This window comes from Mustela lutreola, chromosome 8, assembly GCF_030435805.1.
Source record: "Mustela lutreola isolate mMusLut2 chromosome 8, mMusLut2.pri, whole genome shotgun sequence".
Lineage (NCBI taxonomy): Eukaryota > Metazoa > Chordata > Mammalia > Carnivora > Mustelidae > Mustela > Mustela lutreola.
This window is the reverse complement of record NC_081297.1, coordinates 134,058,063-134,075,883: the sequence shown is the minus strand read 5'-3', so window position 1 is coordinate 134,075,883 and position 17,821 is coordinate 134,058,063. Positions and strand designations below refer to the sequence as shown.

The 17,821-nt window shown below is 45.3% G+C and overlaps 2 protein-coding genes across 7 annotated transcripts in view; one reads left to right on the top strand and one right to left on the bottom strand.

Annotated features, from left to right (window-relative positions):
* Nucleotides 1–3,852, bottom strand: part of HCFC2 (host cell factor C2) — a 35,827-nt gene extending 31,975 nt beyond the window's left edge. For all 5 annotated transcript variants that reach the window (XM_059186697.1, XM_059186699.1, XM_059186700.1 and 2 more), the window contains exons 1-3: nt 3,648–3,852; nt 2,043–2,191; nt 609–769 (exon numbers count right to left, since the gene is read on the bottom strand). In XM_059186697.1, the coding sequence (XP_059042680.1) occupies nt 609–769; nt 2,043–2,191; nt 3,648–3,810 (473 nt within the window). In that variant the 5' untranslated portion in view covers nt 3,811–3,852. The remainder of the gene's footprint in view (nt 1–608; nt 770–2,042; nt 2,192–3,647) is intronic.
* Nucleotides 3,853–16,804: 12,952 nt separating this feature from the next.
* Nucleotides 16,805–17,821, top strand: part of GLT8D2 (glycosyltransferase 8 domain containing 2) — a 39,202-nt gene continuing 38,185 nt past the window's right edge. Inside the window, exon 1 of one of the 2 annotated variants that reach the window (XM_059186707.1) lies at nt 16,805–17,150. The gene's annotated coding sequence lies outside the window, so the exon portion shown is untranslated. The remainder of the gene's footprint in view (nt 17,151–17,821) is intronic. The other variant, XM_059186708.1, reaches the window with a different exon arrangement.

The following is a 17,821-nucleotide window of genomic DNA, read 5'->3' as shown; positions in this document are numbered from 1 at the left end:
CTGTAACAGCTTTCTGTATAACAGCCTTCATTTTAGAGTGAGTTTTTTTTTTATTAAAGATTTTATTTATTTATTTGACAGAGATCACAAGTAGGCAGAGAGACAGGCAGAGAGAGAAAGGAGGAAGCAGGCTCCCTGCCAAGCAGAGAGCCTGATGCGGAGCTCGATCCCAGGACCCCAGCTGGGATCATGACCTGAGCCAAAGGCAGAAGCCTTAACCCACTGAGCCACCCAGGCGCCGCTATAGTGAGATTTTTGTCACCAAGTTCCTTGAGACATCTAATTTGAAAATAACTATTTGTTACTTTTTGTTACCATTTATGACAAGTGAAATACATTATGGCTTAATACATACAAATAGGTTGCTATAAGCAACTATATTAATATCATTTAATAAGATGATTTCTGATTAGAAAAGGCACAGTTTTGAAAACAGACATCTATTCCAGGGACTAGGGAAAATACAACCGCATGCAAATTTGTTCACTGTTAGGTTTAAATGCAAAAGGCTAAATTTCATCCCTTTTAATAACTGAAAATGACAGAAATTAAATGTTCTTAATCTAAGTCATAAAATACACATTTGGTCCAAAAAAGAATCAGCATACCTGGGAACATTATTGTTTGAATCTTCACTTTCATTTGCCAGACCACCAAACAAATAGCATTTGTTACCATATAAAGAGAAGCTATGTCCAAGACGAGGACAAGGAGGTAAACCAGAAGAAGGGGGGTGAGGTTTCACTTTTTTCCATAACCAACGGCTTGCCTAAAAAAGAGCATAAATACAATCGACAGTATCAAGAAAGCATTCCTATATTGTCAATAGTACAACATCATACCAATACATTTTAACCAAAATCCAATCAGAAGGCTCCAATAAGCTATTCTAGGGACAAATGACAAGTAAATAGGTAATTTCTGGAACTAAAATAAGCACTATAATAGAAATCCAGTCTAGTCTTCTTGGGGTGCCTGCGTGGCTCAGTTGGTTAGAAGCCCAACTCTTGATTTCAGCTCTGGGGCATGAGAGCAGAGGGTGGAGCCTGCTCAAGGTTCTCTCTTTTCCTCTCCCTCTGCCCCTCTGCTCCCTCCCCCCAAAAAGGAAAGTCAGTTTAGTCTTCCATATTCCTCAATAGCAACCTAAGCTCATAACAATAAACAGCAGTATTTCTAAAATATTTTTCAAATGAAAAATTAAATATACACAGCTTTAGGATTTAATAAAATTGATATATTCTTACTTTCTGAAATGAGGTAATCCATAGATACTATATTTCAACCTTTAAGTAAGCATAAGCATAAGTAAAGATAATCAAAACTCATGCTCTGGCTATGGATGCTCTATTTATCTAAAACTGTTTTTGAATATGTACAATTCATCTACACCTGTCAATTAGCAGATGTCTTCATGATAACAGCCCTGTGAACATACGCACACTTCAGAAATAAAAGTCAATCAAGGGCTGTCAGAGAGAACTCTGAGCATGGTTTAACAGAATCAAATTTATAAAGAACATATGAAACTGTATCCTTATTTCTACGTATTTCCAGGAAAAAAAAATAATGCTTATTAGTGTGAGGGTAACGATCTCTATAATGAAGGTAGAGGTTTGCAAAGTATGGTTTTGGGACCAGCAGCAGCACATGAGAACTTGGAAAGAATGCCAGGGGTGAGGCCTCACACCAGACAATACTGATTCAGAAACTCTTGGGGGCAGGGCCCAGCAATCTGTGTTTTCACAAGCCCTCTGTTGCTGCTAAAATTGAAGAACTAAGATACAAAAGCCTAAACCTGTAACATGTATAACTGATGCTAAGTAACAGATAGCTTAATGTTACAATTGTTACGCTAGGTATTGAAAAAAGACTCACATTAGAAACTCTGGCTTTTTAATGAAGTGGAAACATTTTCCTTGAAGCTTATAAAATGTGAAGTTCATACCATTTTAAACGTGCAATGAAATATTTTGCAATCTTTCGAAGAATTAGCAAGATCATTATTAAAGCTGTAGCTTGAGATAAACTTGAGACAAACTTACTTGCAACTCGTATAACTCATTGCTGTATCTTCCATATTCAACCATTCCCCCAAATACTAATATTCTGGTACCATCACAGACAAATCCATGGGCAGCGCAACCTGGAGGGATGTCTCCTCTAACAGCTGGTAGGAACCACTGATTTGTAACTGGTTGCCAAAATAAAATGAAAACCAATTATAATAATAGTTATCACAAACTATGAGTATATACTCTATATTGATCATCTGTATCAGTGGTTATTGGAGATTGGAGATGACTTTGCCCCCAGGAGCAACTGGAGATGACTTTGCCTCCAGAAGCAAACTAAAAATGTGTATTTGTCTAACTGGAGGCAGGGGAGAAATGCTCCTGGAAACTGGTGGGTAGAGATGAGAGATGCTGCCAAACACCTTAACAATATACAGCGCATGCTCTTACAACAAATAATTCTCCGGTTCAAAGTGGCCATAGTGCTGCTGGTGGTGAGTATCATCATCTCTATTTTACAAGTGAAAATCTGACATTTAAGTTGGGAAACTTTAGTGTTGATCCCGAGCAACTGGCAGAGCAAAATGCAAACCAGGTCTAACTTTTTCCAAAGCCAGGATTTTTACCCTATACCAAATTGTCAAATAACTTTTAAACTATATACTAGAGAGCCAGGAGGAGGAGAGGGTTAAAAAAAAAAATGAAATTTCTTCTATGCCACTATTTTATTAACCTTAAAATGACCACAGTGATTAAGTTATTTGGTCAAAGTCATTGATCATGACATAGACCCAAATTTCAGTAATTAACCTTACACCAAGGAAACAGCTTCCTCTTGAGAGCCGGCGCCTTTACAAGTTGGGGAAAATTAAATTCCACCCTCCTTTCTATCCCGAGGCACTATTAGGCAAGGCCTCCCCGGCCAGGGGCACTTGGGATTTGCAGCGGTGCTCAAGCTGACTGTCCTCTCTCCGAGCGCCGCACAGCTGAGCTTCAGCACACACACCCAACTATGCCGAGACAGGCGCCGGTCTCACCAACGAACCACTTCCCCGCCAAAGAGGGTTACCAGTGGGGTAAAAATCTTGACTGCCCCCTGTCAGTTACGGGCTTGTATTTGGGGTGAAAGTACCAGGCCTCTCGTTTTCCCTCCTCAGCACCCCCAGCCCTCTCCCCGCCCCGATTCGTTTCCTCCTAAGGAAAGACCGCAGGCGAAGACGAGAAAGGCCCGGAGCAGCTCTGGTTTGGAGTTGGTTTTGGATTTTGACAGGGGAGGGATCTTGGACCCCCGGAGTGGGCGAGACTTCGGGAAGAGGCCCTGGCGGGTGGAAACGGTCTCTCTCGCCCACGTCCGCCCGCAGGGCTTGCGGGGGGGGAGGGGGTCCGGGACCGCCTGCCTGAGGGCCGGCGCGCCCCGTTCGGGGCCCGGTTCTGCCCCGCGGGCCCTGGGGAAACGGAGCTGCCACCCAGGACACTGCTGAACCCCGGCCGCCCGGCCAAGCCGGACTCCCCGCTGCCCGCCTCAAGAGGCAGTGACCCGATGGTGACAGCTGTCAGGGCCTCGGCCGCCGCCTCGCCTCCCCTCCCCCTCCGCGACTCCCACAGGCGGGGCCGTAGAGCCGCCGCCGCGCCTACCCGTGTTGTAGACGTGCAGCTCGTCCGCGATGCCCTCGTTGCCCCCTCCAAAGATGATCATCAGCTCCCGGATGGCCACGGCCCGGTGTCCGTGCCGGGCGCGGGGGACCGGCCCCGTGAAGGAGGAAACCCGCCTCCAGTTGAGGAGGCTGGGAGCCGCCATCTTCCCAACCCCCGCCCCTCTGCCCACAATGCACCGCGCCCGCTCCAGCGCCGCTGCTCCCGGGGGAGGGCGGGGACGCGCCTCCAGCTGTGCGCCGGGGGTGGGGGTCACGTGACCGCGGGCGCCCCAGGCGAGGTTGGAGGCCCGTGGGGAGTCCAGGCGTCCCGGCAAGGGAGCCCCGCCCTCACCCCCAGGCATAATGTCCGGGCCTGGCACCCTGGGCAACGGGCCTTCGGGTGTAAAGACAGACCTACTGACCAAGTGCCCCCGCCCCACCCAGGGCCCCCGTCTGTATTTGCGCGAGAAGGCACAGCGTTTTCCTTTACGGTCACTTTAATTGAGCATCTAGGATGTGCGGGCGACTCAGACCCTTTGAACAGTTACAGAGCAACGGGGAGAAGAGCTCGCGCGGAGGTTCGAAGTGCCGGGAGCGCGGGGAGGAGGGATGGAAGTCGGCCTCGGCGGGCGGGTAACGCGCGGGCCCTGCGCGCCCGGGCCTCGAGGATGCCTGCAAATGCGGGAGGAGGGAGGCGCCTGCCGCGCGAGCGAGCGGCCGCGAGTGCGGCGCCCCAGCCGAGCCCGAGGACACCGACGGGAAGGTCGGAGCTGAGCCTGCTCTGGCAGCTCAGGCACTTGAGGTTTTGTTGGGTGTCGTGCCAAGAAGTGTAGCAACAGTTAGCCGCGAAAGGTCTTTTTGTTTCAGCAGGTGGGAAAACTATGTGTAGGTTTCCGTTTTATTACTAGCTGACATGGGAGGGTCTTCCATTGCCAAACGCTGTCCTCAGTGCCTTATGTGTATTCATGATTCTCCCAACAAAATGGTAAAGTGGGTACTGTTATCTCCCTTCCGTGGTTGGGGAAATGAGGCGCAAAGAACTAAAATAATTTTCCTACGGACGCTGCAGAAGTGGATTGGGACCAGGATTCAAACGCGGGGCTTCTGATTCCATAGTTCCTTTTTCTAACAACTATACAATAACTGCCTTTGCTCACAGTCATGTGCAACCCTATTAACGCTGAGCTGCCTTATTATCTGGTCTTATAAAGCATTACACTCGAAGAGATACAATTCCAGAAGAAAAAAAAATTTTTTGAAAGCAGTTTAAATCCCTACCTCACACTCTCAAGAAGGTACCGGCAACATACAGTCGATTTCCTAAAATTCCTTTTTCTTCATCTCTTGCCATTAGCAGCTTCTCTCCTAAGCCCGTAACATCCTCTCTCCTCCATCTTCCTCAGTCCTGAGCCTGCTTCTCTACCTCCTCATCCATCTAAACTTTCCTTTGAGAAGTGATTCCTTATAGGTTTAAATTAAATTCTCACTGTTCTTTCAGCTGCTGCTTCTCACATTTTCCCTCTCATCGATTACCCCAGTTTTGCAATATGGTCAAAGAGAATTTGGGAAAGGAGGGGGAAGATGGCTGGAAACAAAGGAGTCTATGAATATTTATGTATTAACATTTTTCTTTGTCTCATACATAAATGTTTCTGTTATGAAGTATGTATCTGAAACAATACTGGAAACATTGGGACAAAGCAATGAGATTTTCATAGAACTTAAAATAATTTAATACAAACTGTACTTTCTTCTGAGAGTTTAGGGTTAAGATGTCGTAACTTTTATGAATGATGTAAGTAAATGGTAGCTGTGTGTGTGTGTGTGTGTGTGTGTGTGTATTTAATACCCTTATAGCAAAAGATGAAGGGCAAAATTGAAAGTTGTAACCCAATATTGATATTCAAATTTAAAGAATCAAAACTTGTCGGGGCAACTGGGTGGCTCAGTGGGTTAAAGCCTCTGCCTTCCGCTCAGGTCATGATCTCAGGGTCCGGGATGGAGCCCCACATCGGGCTCTCTGCTCAGCAGGGAGCCTGCTTCCTCCGGTCTATCTCTCTCTGCCTGCTCTCTGCCTACTTGTGATCTGTCAAATAAATAAATAAAATCTTTAAAAAAAAAAACCCACAAACTTGTCTGTGATATGTGAAAGGCTGAAAATCCCTGAACTGGAGGAAAGATGAAGGCAAAACCTTATGAGAAAGGTGATTACAAATCATAACTGGTTTCTCAGATAAGGAGGTGCAGGACAATGGAGGAAGTGTATATTCATTTCCTAGAACTGCTGTTACAAAATACCACAAACCGTGGGGCTTGAAACAGAAATTTGTTGTCTCACAGTCTGGAGGTTAGAAACCCAAAAATCAAAGTGTCAGCAGGCCAAGATCTTTCTGAAAACTATAGGGAAGAATGATTCCTTGCCTCTTTCTGGCTTCTGGTGATGGCTATTGATCCTGGCATTTCTTGGCTTGTAGCTACATCTCTAGCCTTCATCATCACATGGTGGTGTCCCTGTGTATCTGTGTCTCTTCTTATAAGTTCACAGTTATATCCTAATGACCTCGTCTTAACTTGATTACACCTGCAAAGACCCTATGTTCAAATAAGGTCACATTCACATGTATTGGGCATTAGGATTTCAACATATCTTTTTGGGGAACACAACTCAATCCATGACAAGGTGCTTAATCCAATGGAAATTATATTTTACCACAGTAGCTTTGGCTCAACTCTGCTTAATGAGTTTAGAGTAGGTCCCTGATTCTCAAGAAAGCTCCCCTCAATCTTTGAAATTCTAGGAATGTAAGTTACCACCTAGGAGGAGAGTGTGGAAAGGGAAGAGAGAGGCAGAACACCTGAAGAAGTCAATGTTTAAGAGGTAAAAACAGAAGGAGGTGCTCATGAAGGAAACAGAGAATGAGGAGCCAGAGGTCAAAAGGGAAACAGCTGAGGGTAAGAAGCCACAGGTAAAGGGAGTTTCACAGCTGCGGAAGTGGTAATCAAAGCCAAAAGCCATAGAGAGGTCAGATAAGAAAAGACAAGTAAATGTCTGTTGGATTTGCAAATTAGGAGGTTATTAGTGGCCTCCATTAAAATACTGAAGTGGAAGGGAAGCCAGAGAAGATCAAAGAATGGGTAACAAGTAAGGAAGTGCAGATAAGGTGTGTAGTCTACTTCTTACAGAGACTTGCCCGGGAAAGGAAAGAAAACAGTGGCTGGAGAGAGAAATGGATGCAGGGCAAACTGGGTTGTTTTGCATGGCTGACATGATCATGACTGTGGGCCCAAGAGGAAGGATGCAGTCAAAAAGCAGAGATTGAAGGAGCAATAGAGATATAGGGATGTCTTAGTCAGTTTGGGCCACTGTTAAAATACTATGAACTGGTGCTGGCTCAGTAGGTAGAGCATGTGACTCTTGGTCTCAGGGTTCAAGCCCTGCATGAGATATAGAGATTACTTAAAAAAAAAAAATCTTTGGGGGCACCTGGGTGGCTCAGTGGGTTAAAGCCTCTGCCTTTGGCTTGGGTCATGGTCCTGTGGTCCTGGAATCGAGCCCCGCATCGGGCTCTCTGCTCAGTGGGGAGCCTGCTTCCTCCTCTCTCCCTTCCTCTCTCTCTGCCTGCCTCTCTACCTAGTTGTGATCTCTGTCAAATAAATAAGTAAAAAGTCTTTTAAAAAAAAATACGACAGACTGGGTGGCTTATAAATAACAGAAATTTATTTCTCACAGTTCGGAAGGCTGGAAGTCCAAGATCAGAGGGGTGCACAGTCAGGATCTGGTGAAGCCCCTCTTGCTGGTTGCAGACTGCTGACTTCTCACTGTATCCTTATATGGTGGAAGAGGTGACTCTCTGGAGTCTCTTTGATCAGGGCACTAATCCCGTTCCTGAGGGCTTCACCCTCATGACCTACACACCAAAATACCAAAGGCCCCACATCCTTGGGGGTGAGGATTTCACCATGTGAATCTGGGGAGGGGGCACAAAGATTCATAGCAAGAGAATATGACATTTGGAAATGCTTTTTGTTACAAGTGGCAGAATATCCATCACAGTGGCTAAATGATAAGGCTGTTCATTATCACACACAAGAAATCTGGGGTTAGTTCAGTGCTGTCATGGTTTTGGTTAGTGGCTCTGAATTTCTCTTGGCCTTTCCTTTGTGGTCATAAGAATGTTGTTGCAGCTCTGGGCACTGTGTCCTCATGTTACCATGCCCAAAGATAAAAATCAGGAAGACAGCCAAGATGGGGAAACAGAACTCTCCTTTTACAAGGAGAAAAAGCATCTTGCCTAGAAATCATCCAGCACACTTGCCCTTGGATTTCATAGACCAGAACTAGGGCATTTGGTATATTAAGATTACATTCACTGTATTCATGGAAATAGAAAACAATGGCTTTAAAAGTGCATATTTCTCCCATATACGTGAATTTTGGAGGTAGCAGTCCAAAGCTGGCAGGCATGGCAGCTGTGTTTCACCAAGTTGTCAAGAATTTGTAGGCTTTGTGGATTGGAATTCCTCCTTCCAACTCATGAGCCAAGATGGCTGCCCCAGCTCTAACTGTTGCATCTACATTCCAGCCCACAGTAAAGAGTAAGGGGAAGGAATGTTCCCTTCTCCAGAACACATTCTGGAGTTATATATATTCTTTCTGCTTATACCCCATAAGCCAATATTTAGTCACAAGGCCACAGTTAGTCGAAGAATGTCTGGGACATGTAGTTTTCATTTAGAATGGCCATGTTCCCAGCTAATGTTCAAGGTTCCACTCCAGAGAAAGAAGAAGAGAACAGACTTTGAGGTTCATCTTGCAGGAAGGTGGCTACAGGAGTCTGGGTAAGTCATTGTTTTTGTTTGTCTGTTTGCAGCCTCAATAATGAGAAGCAGGCAAGGAAAAAGAAGTTGGAAATGAGAGTTGCTTGAGCTAACCAACTAGGCCTCCCTCAGGGAGAATTGACAATGGAGCAAGATTCTGAAGGATCAAGAAAAGATGGCTTCAGAAATACACATGGATTTACATGTGCACTAGGGTTGACTATGTTAAGTTTCTATACTATAGATTATAGATTATGTAAATATTTCTATAAGTATATATAGAAAACAGAAAGCTCTCAGGGTGGTGCTGCTCTAGTCATTCAAGGTTCCATTAGAGGAGGTACCTTCATCTCTCAGTACTTTTTCCCCTTTACTCTTGCTCCCACATACCAAACACCCATCAGGTATCTGGACTTGCAACATTGCAAGGGTGAAGGTCATGGGATTTTGGTCAAAATTATTTATCCTCTTTGAGCCACAGATTCTTTGGCTATAAGATGAGGATAATAATAGCATCTACTTCTTAGAGTTGTTTTGAAGACCAAATGAGATAATGTATGTAGAGTCCTTGCTTTGTACGGTAGTATAGTTCTTTTTTTTTTTTTGGAAGATTTGTTTATTTATTTGAGAGAGGCAGGGAGGGGGAGCTCAGGGCCTGATGTGGGGCTCAAGCCCCAATCCTACCACCCATGAGATCACAGGCTGAACCAAAACCAAGAGTCAGACACCCAACTGACTGAGCCACCCAGGTGTCCCAGTAGTGGAGTTCTATAAAAATGACCACATAAGTTGCAAAGTGACCTTAAATTTCAATGGGAAAAATTACAATGGTGCTGTGATCTCTAAATATTTTTGTCAGAATATTTAAAATTCTTCCTATTGGTTTTATATGCCTAGGGAAGGAGTGCATGGGTGGCTCAGTCAGTTAAGCATCTGCCTTTGGCTCAGGTCATGATCTCAGAGTCCTGGGATCAAGCCCCACATCAGACTCCTTGTTAGGCAGGGCAGCCTGCGTCTCCCTCTGCCTCTGTCCCCTGCTTGTGCTGTCTCTCTCTCTCTCACTCTCTGTGTCAAATAAATAAATAAAAGCTTTAAAAATAATAAAATAAATGCCTAGGGAAATGAAAAAATTAGTAGACCTAGTATTTATTTGCTATACTGTAATTTGAATTGTTAGAGACATTGAGAATTAAATGTGTGGGGGGGTTAGATTTTTTTGTTGTTTGTTTCAAACTCATCAAGAGTGGGGCACCTGGGTGGCTCAGTTGGTTAAGTGTCTGCCTCCTGCTCATGTCATGATCCTGGGGTCCTGAGACCTAGACCAACATTGGGCTCCTTGCTCAGCGGGGACCCTGCTTCTCCCTCTCCTTCTGCTCCCCCACTCCTGCTTTCTCTCTCTCTCTCTCTCTCTCCCTACCTCAAATAAATAGATGAAAAAATAAAACTTATCAGGAGTAGTTTGAGCAGTGCTTGCCTTTCTGTCATATAACTTACTGTACAGAGTAAGCATCTTTTATCTGCCTTGACAAATTGTCATACTCCTTTCCAGGTTTGGATCAGCTTTCTATATTTTATTCTTTGGACTTTCAACATCAGGAAATATATTTGAGGGTTCCTTTAAGATGACTTTTTAATCCACATCTCTTCCCTGGGAACATCATCCTTTTCTGCACAACCACTTTCTACATTTATGTTCAGAAAGTCACCTTTACTAAATTCTTGCACTGCATATCTAGAGTTGCATAGTGACAGTGCCATCCCACAGCCAGCTCTTTCTTCTCTACCTCCATTGACTTTGGATTTGAACTTCACTCAGATCATTACCGCTTTTTGTTTCTTTGCTACCCTATTATCTTTGTCTGCCAGTTCTCTGTCTTATCCATTTTTGTAAATATCACCAGACTCTTGTAAATATCCCTGGGGGAATTAAGGAGGCAACAGGACCCCATGCTTTGTCTGTACATAAACTGAATAACAAATGTCCAGTGACCAATCACTGGATGACCAAAAGACTAGTGACATGGTTGGTCACAGATCCCAGTTTGGATCTGTTATTTGCCTAGTAATTTCATAGACTAAAAAGTTAGCAGCAGAGTTTGTCCTTAGGCAAGTACTCACAGTTAATATACTATGGTAATAGATGTGAATTGTGCTGTTGAGGGCCTGATGTCATTGAACTAAACCATGAAAACTGAGATCTGTGCTGTTGCCATGCAAAGCAAGGCCTGTGCTGCACTGTGTGAGGCCTGGCAGGTAGTTAGTCCTTAGGAAGTAGTAGATGGTTTTACTTGTATCATCGTTGTTCTTTTCATTTTATGACTCCTGTTTCTCCTCTTCCTTCTGAGCAGCAGGCCACTGAGGAGTCAGCCAGAGAGGGAGGAGCTAGTGCTGGGAGGTGGCAGACAGTGCTGTTTCCAGCCAAGCACATAAATTGCCATGTCCAAGGGATACCTTAATCTCAGTTGAGGATTCAGGCCAAGAGCTTCTTGGCAGAGGTCTGGGAAGGAGTTTTGGGGAGTGCCAGCAGGTGGTCCGGACTCAGCAGCAGAGAGGCAGGGCCAGCAGGTCTCCTGAGATGCAGATGGTGTGTCTGAGAGGTCTATTCGCAGATCACAGGGCTCCGGCTGCCATGGGTCTTGGCTAGAGCTGTGGCCAAGGCATGGTGAGGGCAGCTGGCAAGAGCAAACCAGGACTCTGGGCCAGGTAGAGCCTACACCAGTTACCAGAACAGGGCACCGGTACATCAGTCAAGGAAGAAAAATACTCATCTGAGTGAGTGCAGCTTAGTGGGTAGTGGGGAAGAGCCCAGAGCACCTCCACTTGGGTCAAGAAGGTGGCCCATCATTGAGCCCCATCAGGAAAAGGAGAGGGAACTGAGACTTCTCTAGTTATACTTCCTGCCCCATGAGGGTGACCTTGGAGCCCGGCCTGGGGAAATAAGTGATAATTGAGGTTGTCCGCCCCACCCAATGTAGTGATTCATTGCTGCTCTACAAAACTTCTTCCTTCCTTCCAGTCCATGTATCAGCCTTAATAGATTTTATCTGAGACCTTATCTACAAAGCAGTATACTCAGCCAAGGCAGGTCCATTGAGTAAGAAGGAATGATGAACATTTGGCTCTCAAGTAATAAAAACTAAACACATAATAATGACTCAGATATACACTGTGTCAGCTAATGATACTGCAGATATAAGATGCATTTAAATCCCACAGGAGGGGCACTCGGGTGGCTCAGTGGGTTAAAGCTCTGCTTTCAGCTCCAGTCGTGATCTCACAGTCCTGGGATTGAGCCCCACATCGGGCTCTGTGCTCAGCAAGGAGCCTGCTTCCCCCTCTCTCTCTGCCTGCCTCTCTGCCTGCTTGTGATCTCTCTCTCTCTCTGTCAAATAAATAAAATCATAAAAAAAAAAATCCCACAGGACCACATTCAGGCATACAACTGAAACTTGACCAAAGTGACATACCCACACAATGACTTGTTCTCCTCATGTGGTTTGATGTTTCAGAATACTTAGGGCAGGGCTGCTCTGGTGACTCCCAGGGCCAGCATGGGCTTCAGTTCCTCCGAACCCTTCGGTTCTTGCTCTGCCCTCCCTAACACGTGCAAGGTTGCTGAATCAGACAACGCCAGGAGACCCTACCGCATGGTACAAGGTTATTTTCTATTTGCTTATACAGATCTACTCGCCACTCTTCTTCCACCTGTTCAGTGTCCTGAGAGGCTGACTTAAAGATAGGATGTCACTTGACCTGCCCTGCCCTCTGACTTCCAGTAGGGTTTGGCCAGTGGGAGCCACCACCAATGGAAGATGGCAAACTTGGGGCCACTAGCCCCCTAGTCCCTTTTGCGTGGGTCAGCACTGTCTGCTCCTCTCGGGTAGCCCTGTCCATTCAGCTTCTTTCCCTGTCCTAGTAACCCCTCCCTTGCCATAGCCTTCAAAGTTATAGGTGGTCATACCTTCCTCCAGTTGCTAACACCGCCGTACTGCACCACTCGTAATCATGTTTCCTTAATATCCACCTTTTCAAATAGCGCCTTTTTTTTTAGAGTCTCCACCATTAGCCTTTTCGAGGGAGCCGTCCATATCCTGCCAGGACCCTGACCAGTTCAACACTATAATTTAGGCATAGCTGGTGTGGCCGTACAGCAGCACAGTGTGGCCCTTTCATCCCCAGAGTTGCAAGATGGATAGTCCGCCTCCAGGCATCCAGGCTGGATTTCAGACAGTAAGAAATGCAAAAGGCACCAGACGGCTATTTGCCAGGAACACAATAGCCTGTTAAGAAGTCACAGACAGCAGGATGTCTGAGGAGGTGAGTATTTGTTTTTGTTTTTTTTTTTTTAAAGATTTTATTTATTTATTTGACAGAGAGAGATCACAGGTAGGTAGAGAGACTGGCAGAGAGAGAGAGAGAGTGGGAAGCAGGCTCCCTGCTGAGCAGAGAGCCCGATGTGGGACTCGATCCCAGGACCCTGAGATCATGACCTGAGCCGAAGGCAGCGGCTTAACCCACTGAGCCACCCAGGCGCCTGGAGGTGAGTATTTGTAACTGGGCCATTGCTGCCCCCAAATGAAAGTGTGTTTCTAGTTCAAGGGAAGAAGCAGAGAGTGGTATTAAGTAGGCTACTGGCAGTGTTTGCAACATCATATCACTCTCTTGGACTTTTTAAGAAAAAGCTACAAATAACCTACTGTTGTAAGTCCTTTCGCTAGTTCATACCCTGAACTAGGGGTGTCTTCACCCAACAGTAAAAATACAGTAGTCCCCCCCCCTTCTCTGCAGTTTTGCTTTCTGAGGTTCTGTGACCCTGAGTCAACATAGTCGGGAAGTGGACATCCCCCTTCCGATGATGGATGGTCGGAAGACGATGTGGCTGAACACTACGTCATAATGCCGGCACCAGTCACGTGGCTTCATTCACTTCATCTCATCCCATGGTCATTTGATCATCTCACATCATCACAAGAAGAAGGCTGAGCACAGTACAATGAGGTCTTTTGAGAGAGAGACACCACATTCACATAGCTTTTGTTTCCATATATTTTTATAAGAGTTGTATTTTATCATTATTGTTGCCTCATGTATAAATTACAATTTATTATCGGTATATATGTGTAGCAAGAAAAATATATAGAGGGTTTTGGAACTAGCCAGGGTTTCAGGCACCCACTGGGGGTCTGGGAACAGACTCCCCGCCGATAAGGGGGTGGTGACTGTGATAACTTCCATGTATTGAGCTCTTACTGAATGCTTTACATGTGTAATATCTTCTAACCCTCACCGGGAGGCTTCCCACTCTCTAGCTGCAGAAACCACAGGTGAGTGGTTTTGGAGTGATGTGCTCAGTATAATGTCTGAGCTAACAGTTGGGTATGTCTGTCTGTCTCCAGAGCCCATGCTGGGAGCCACCATACTTCTCACAGTGTCCCTTAAAACCTGTGTCCCTTTCTGTTCTCATTTCTTCCCCAGGGAAGAACCTGTGTACATGACCTGGAAATCTAGGTCATAGGTAATAAGCCTTTCCCGTCCTCAGAACATGACCCACTAGAAATAAAGGAGACAGAATCCCAAGTTGGAGACAGTAGGGAAATGCACAGAGAGATTTGGGTCCATATGGAAGTCAGTATGAATAGCCAGCAGACTCTATGAAAACGACATAACTATTATTTCAATTGTGAGTCCCCCTCTGGGATAATTTGGCTGTCATACTCTCTGAACCTACTTACTCACCAGCTCTCACACTGGGTCAGGCATTCTGCTGAGCAGATGAGAGGTGCAAAGAGGGAGAAAACCCGGTCTTCAGAAGAAACTAGAGGAGGCAGGAGTCAGCTTGGAGGGCTTCCCACTGCAATGCTTTGGGACACGTCTGACTGACTGTCCCGCTGCTCCTGATAACACATGCTTCTGGAGGGACAGGAAATGTTGCTATCTTTGCTCATGTGAGGGCCATGAGGACAGGCGCTGGAGTGCTCAGTGTGTAGTACTCAGTGCCACCACTGAACCTTCTCACTTCCTGCAGGCGATCTGTGGATCAAATGGACTTGCCACAACCAAAGATAAATACAGGATCACTATGTCTGTTAGCGAACACACTGGGTCAGGTTGCACTTTCAGAGTCCACATCCTGGGAGTAAAGAGAAAAGAGGAATAGCAGAATGTTCAGCCTGCTCCAAAGAAAAATGGCACACTTGCTGAATCGTCCGAGGGCTTCGGGATAGAAATATGTAAGAGAACACCGCCAGAGCAGCGGATAACTCCATACAAACAGGGCCCAGATGCTGGACGCCCCCAGGTGAAGAATGCCGAAGCCCTGGGCGTAGTTTCACCTGTAGAGTTGTACCTAGAGATCCTCGTATGTGAAGCATGCCTCAAGTAAGGAACAGGCGTGAAGTGCTGATGGGAATTCCAGTCCTGGCTTCCTCAAGTTGGTGACTCTAGGACTCTTAGGACTCTAACATTCTTTTTTTTTTTTTTTTTTTTAAGATTTTATTTATTTATTTGACAGACAGATCACAAGTAGGCAGAGAGAGAAAGAGAGAGAGAGGGGAAGAAGCAGGCTCCCTGCTGAGCAGAAAGCCCGATTCAGGGCTCAATCCCAGGACCCTGAAATCATGACCTAAGCCGAAGGCAGAGGCTTTAACCCACTGAGCCACCCAGGAGCCCCTGGGACTCTAACATTCTTAAAAGCCTCAGTTTGCTGATCTGCAAATTGGGGTGAACAACATCTCTGTTCAACTTACCTAGCAGGAATGTTATGAGAAGAAAATGAAATAGAAGATGTGAAGATGCTTTGTCATTGTTCAAAGTTCTACACAAAGGGAAGCTCTTCCAGATACTCCCACTCTCCAAGTTTAAGTCTGAAAAAACAAACCAACCCACTAAACCCTTTAGAACTGCACTGTTCAATACATCAGCCACTAGGACACTGATTACTGAGCATTTAAAATGTGGCTAGTACAACCGAGGAACTGGCTTTTAAATTTTACTTAGTGTTAATGAATTTAAGTTGAAAACCTGACACTTGATTCAGTTATTTGCAAACTTATAAGTATGCTTGGAACAACCTGAGTATGTGAGCCTAAATTTTAAACTATAAATTATATGAAATCTAAATATGTCTCAATTGTTTCTGATGAAATTTAGTGTTTGAATTGAGATGTGCTGCAAGTGTAAGATACACACCAGACTTCAGACTTATTACACAAAAGAATGTAAAATATCTAGTTAGTAATACTTTACATTAATTATATGTTGAAATTGCATTTTGTATATATTGGGTTAAATAAAATATATCATTAAAATTAATTTTACCTCTTTGTACTTAACTTTTTTTTTCTTTTAACGCTCAGCCCAGTGCCTGGCACATGGTTATTCTCTCTCTCTCTCTCTCTTTTTAAAAGTTTATTTAGTTATTTAAGTAATCTCTACACTCACCATGGGGCTCAAACTCACAATGTAAACACTCTTCAGACTGAGCCAGACAGGTGACCCCTCTTTGTACTTATCTTAAGGTGACTACAGGAATATTTAAAATTTTCTGGTGGCCTGCATTATATTTCTATCAGGAAATGCCACTTTAGAAAGAGCCAGTGAGCAAAGGGATCCTCATTTCCTTTTAGGAGCTAGGGAAAGAGTTTGCAGAAATAAATTCCATGATCCCAGGCAAAGTGCTGGCACCATTTCCTGGGTTTCTGAGAATCAATAGCAGAAACAGAACTGTCCCGAGCTGGGTGGGGTTGATTCCCTGCCTGATTCCTTTCCATGTTCAAGCTCAAAACATACCATCTTAAAACCTCCATTGCTGTCATTGCCTTGGTAAAATGAGACCCTAGCTGTTATCTGAGCTTTAATTTGGGGACCACAGCAATTTAACAACTAGGGGATTTCAGGAAAAACAAGATTCTGAAAATCAATATGAACTTCATTTTCCATTTCTGCTCTTTCAAAGTTTACCTTAGACCCAACGTGTGGTGCAAATCCACGCTTCCAAGCATTTGCTTTTCTCCCGGTTTTGAATCTTTTCCCCCAGACCTCCCTTGTTTTTTTTTTTTTTTTTTTTTTTTTAAAGATTTTATTTATTTATTTGACAGAGAGAGATCACAAGTAGGCAGAGAGGCAGGCAGAGAGAGAGAGGAGGAAGCAGGCTCCCCGCTGAGCAGAGAGCCCAATGCGGGACTCGATCCAAGGACCCTGAGATCATGACCTGAGCCGAAGGCAGCGGCTCAACCCACTGAGCCACCCAGGCGCCCCTCCTGCCTTGTTTTTGAAACGATCTGCACGCAGGCTGCTGGAGGAGGATGCGAGAGGAAGTCTGGCCATGCGAGCCAGCCTGCCAAGCACATCTGGAAGTGGTTTCAGGGGCCGCCTCACCCCGCAGCCAGCGCAACGCCTGATTCCCAGCTCTCCCAGCTGCTCCAGCGCAGGAGTGGAAGAAACCCGAGCCTCTCCAAAGTCAACGCAAGCAAAGGGAGGGGGGGTGTTGGCGGCAGCGGGAGGAATACGCTCTCGGAAATGTAATATTGGCCTTGGGACCCTCCAACCCTTTGGGCTTTCCAATGGGATCTTAGAAGCAGCGAAGCATCGGGAAGGGCAGCAGCCCCGGGCCAGCCAGGAGTTGAACGCTCTGCCCTACAGCTCTTCTGGACCGAGGAGCCCAAAGCCCTGCCCTCACCATTCACAGGTAAAGCAGGGTGGCAGCCTTTCCATTGTACCCTGGCCCGCCCGCAGCAGCCCTTTGTTTTGCTGTAGACTCAAGAACGTAAATCAGAGATGAATTGTCCCACATGAGCTTTGCCTTCAGGAACTCCCAGCTAATGTTTGTGGCAACCATTTTTCTTTTCTTTTTCTTTCTTTCTTTCTTTCTTTTTTTTTGGCTATTGCAGCAAATCCAAGATACTTTCTCCAAGTTTTTCACATGCTGGACAGCTTTTCCAGACCTGGGTTTAACTCCCCTGACCAGTGTGATTTCCTGTTTTCATCATACTTTAAGCATGGAAGTCAGTGGTGAGCTAGGACCTGGACAAATGCGAGTATTTAAATGCAGGTACATTTCTGAGCCACAGAAGATTGCACTGAGCTGTGATTCATGTTTTCGGAACCTGGAAAAAAGACTTGGTAGTTGTGGAAATCTAAATGAGGCTTATAAATACAGTAGTTGTTGTGTTTGGGTTGAAAATGCTTCCTTAACATTCAAAAATTATCTTATGTTCACTTTAGGAGCAAATGTAGGACCTTGGATAAGCCTGATAGATAACTTACAATAGGAGTTCAGAAGGAATAGTTAACATAAGAGTAAAAAGAGGGAGAGGGGGAAAACATGATGCTATCTAAACATCTGGCCGTCCTGTGGGG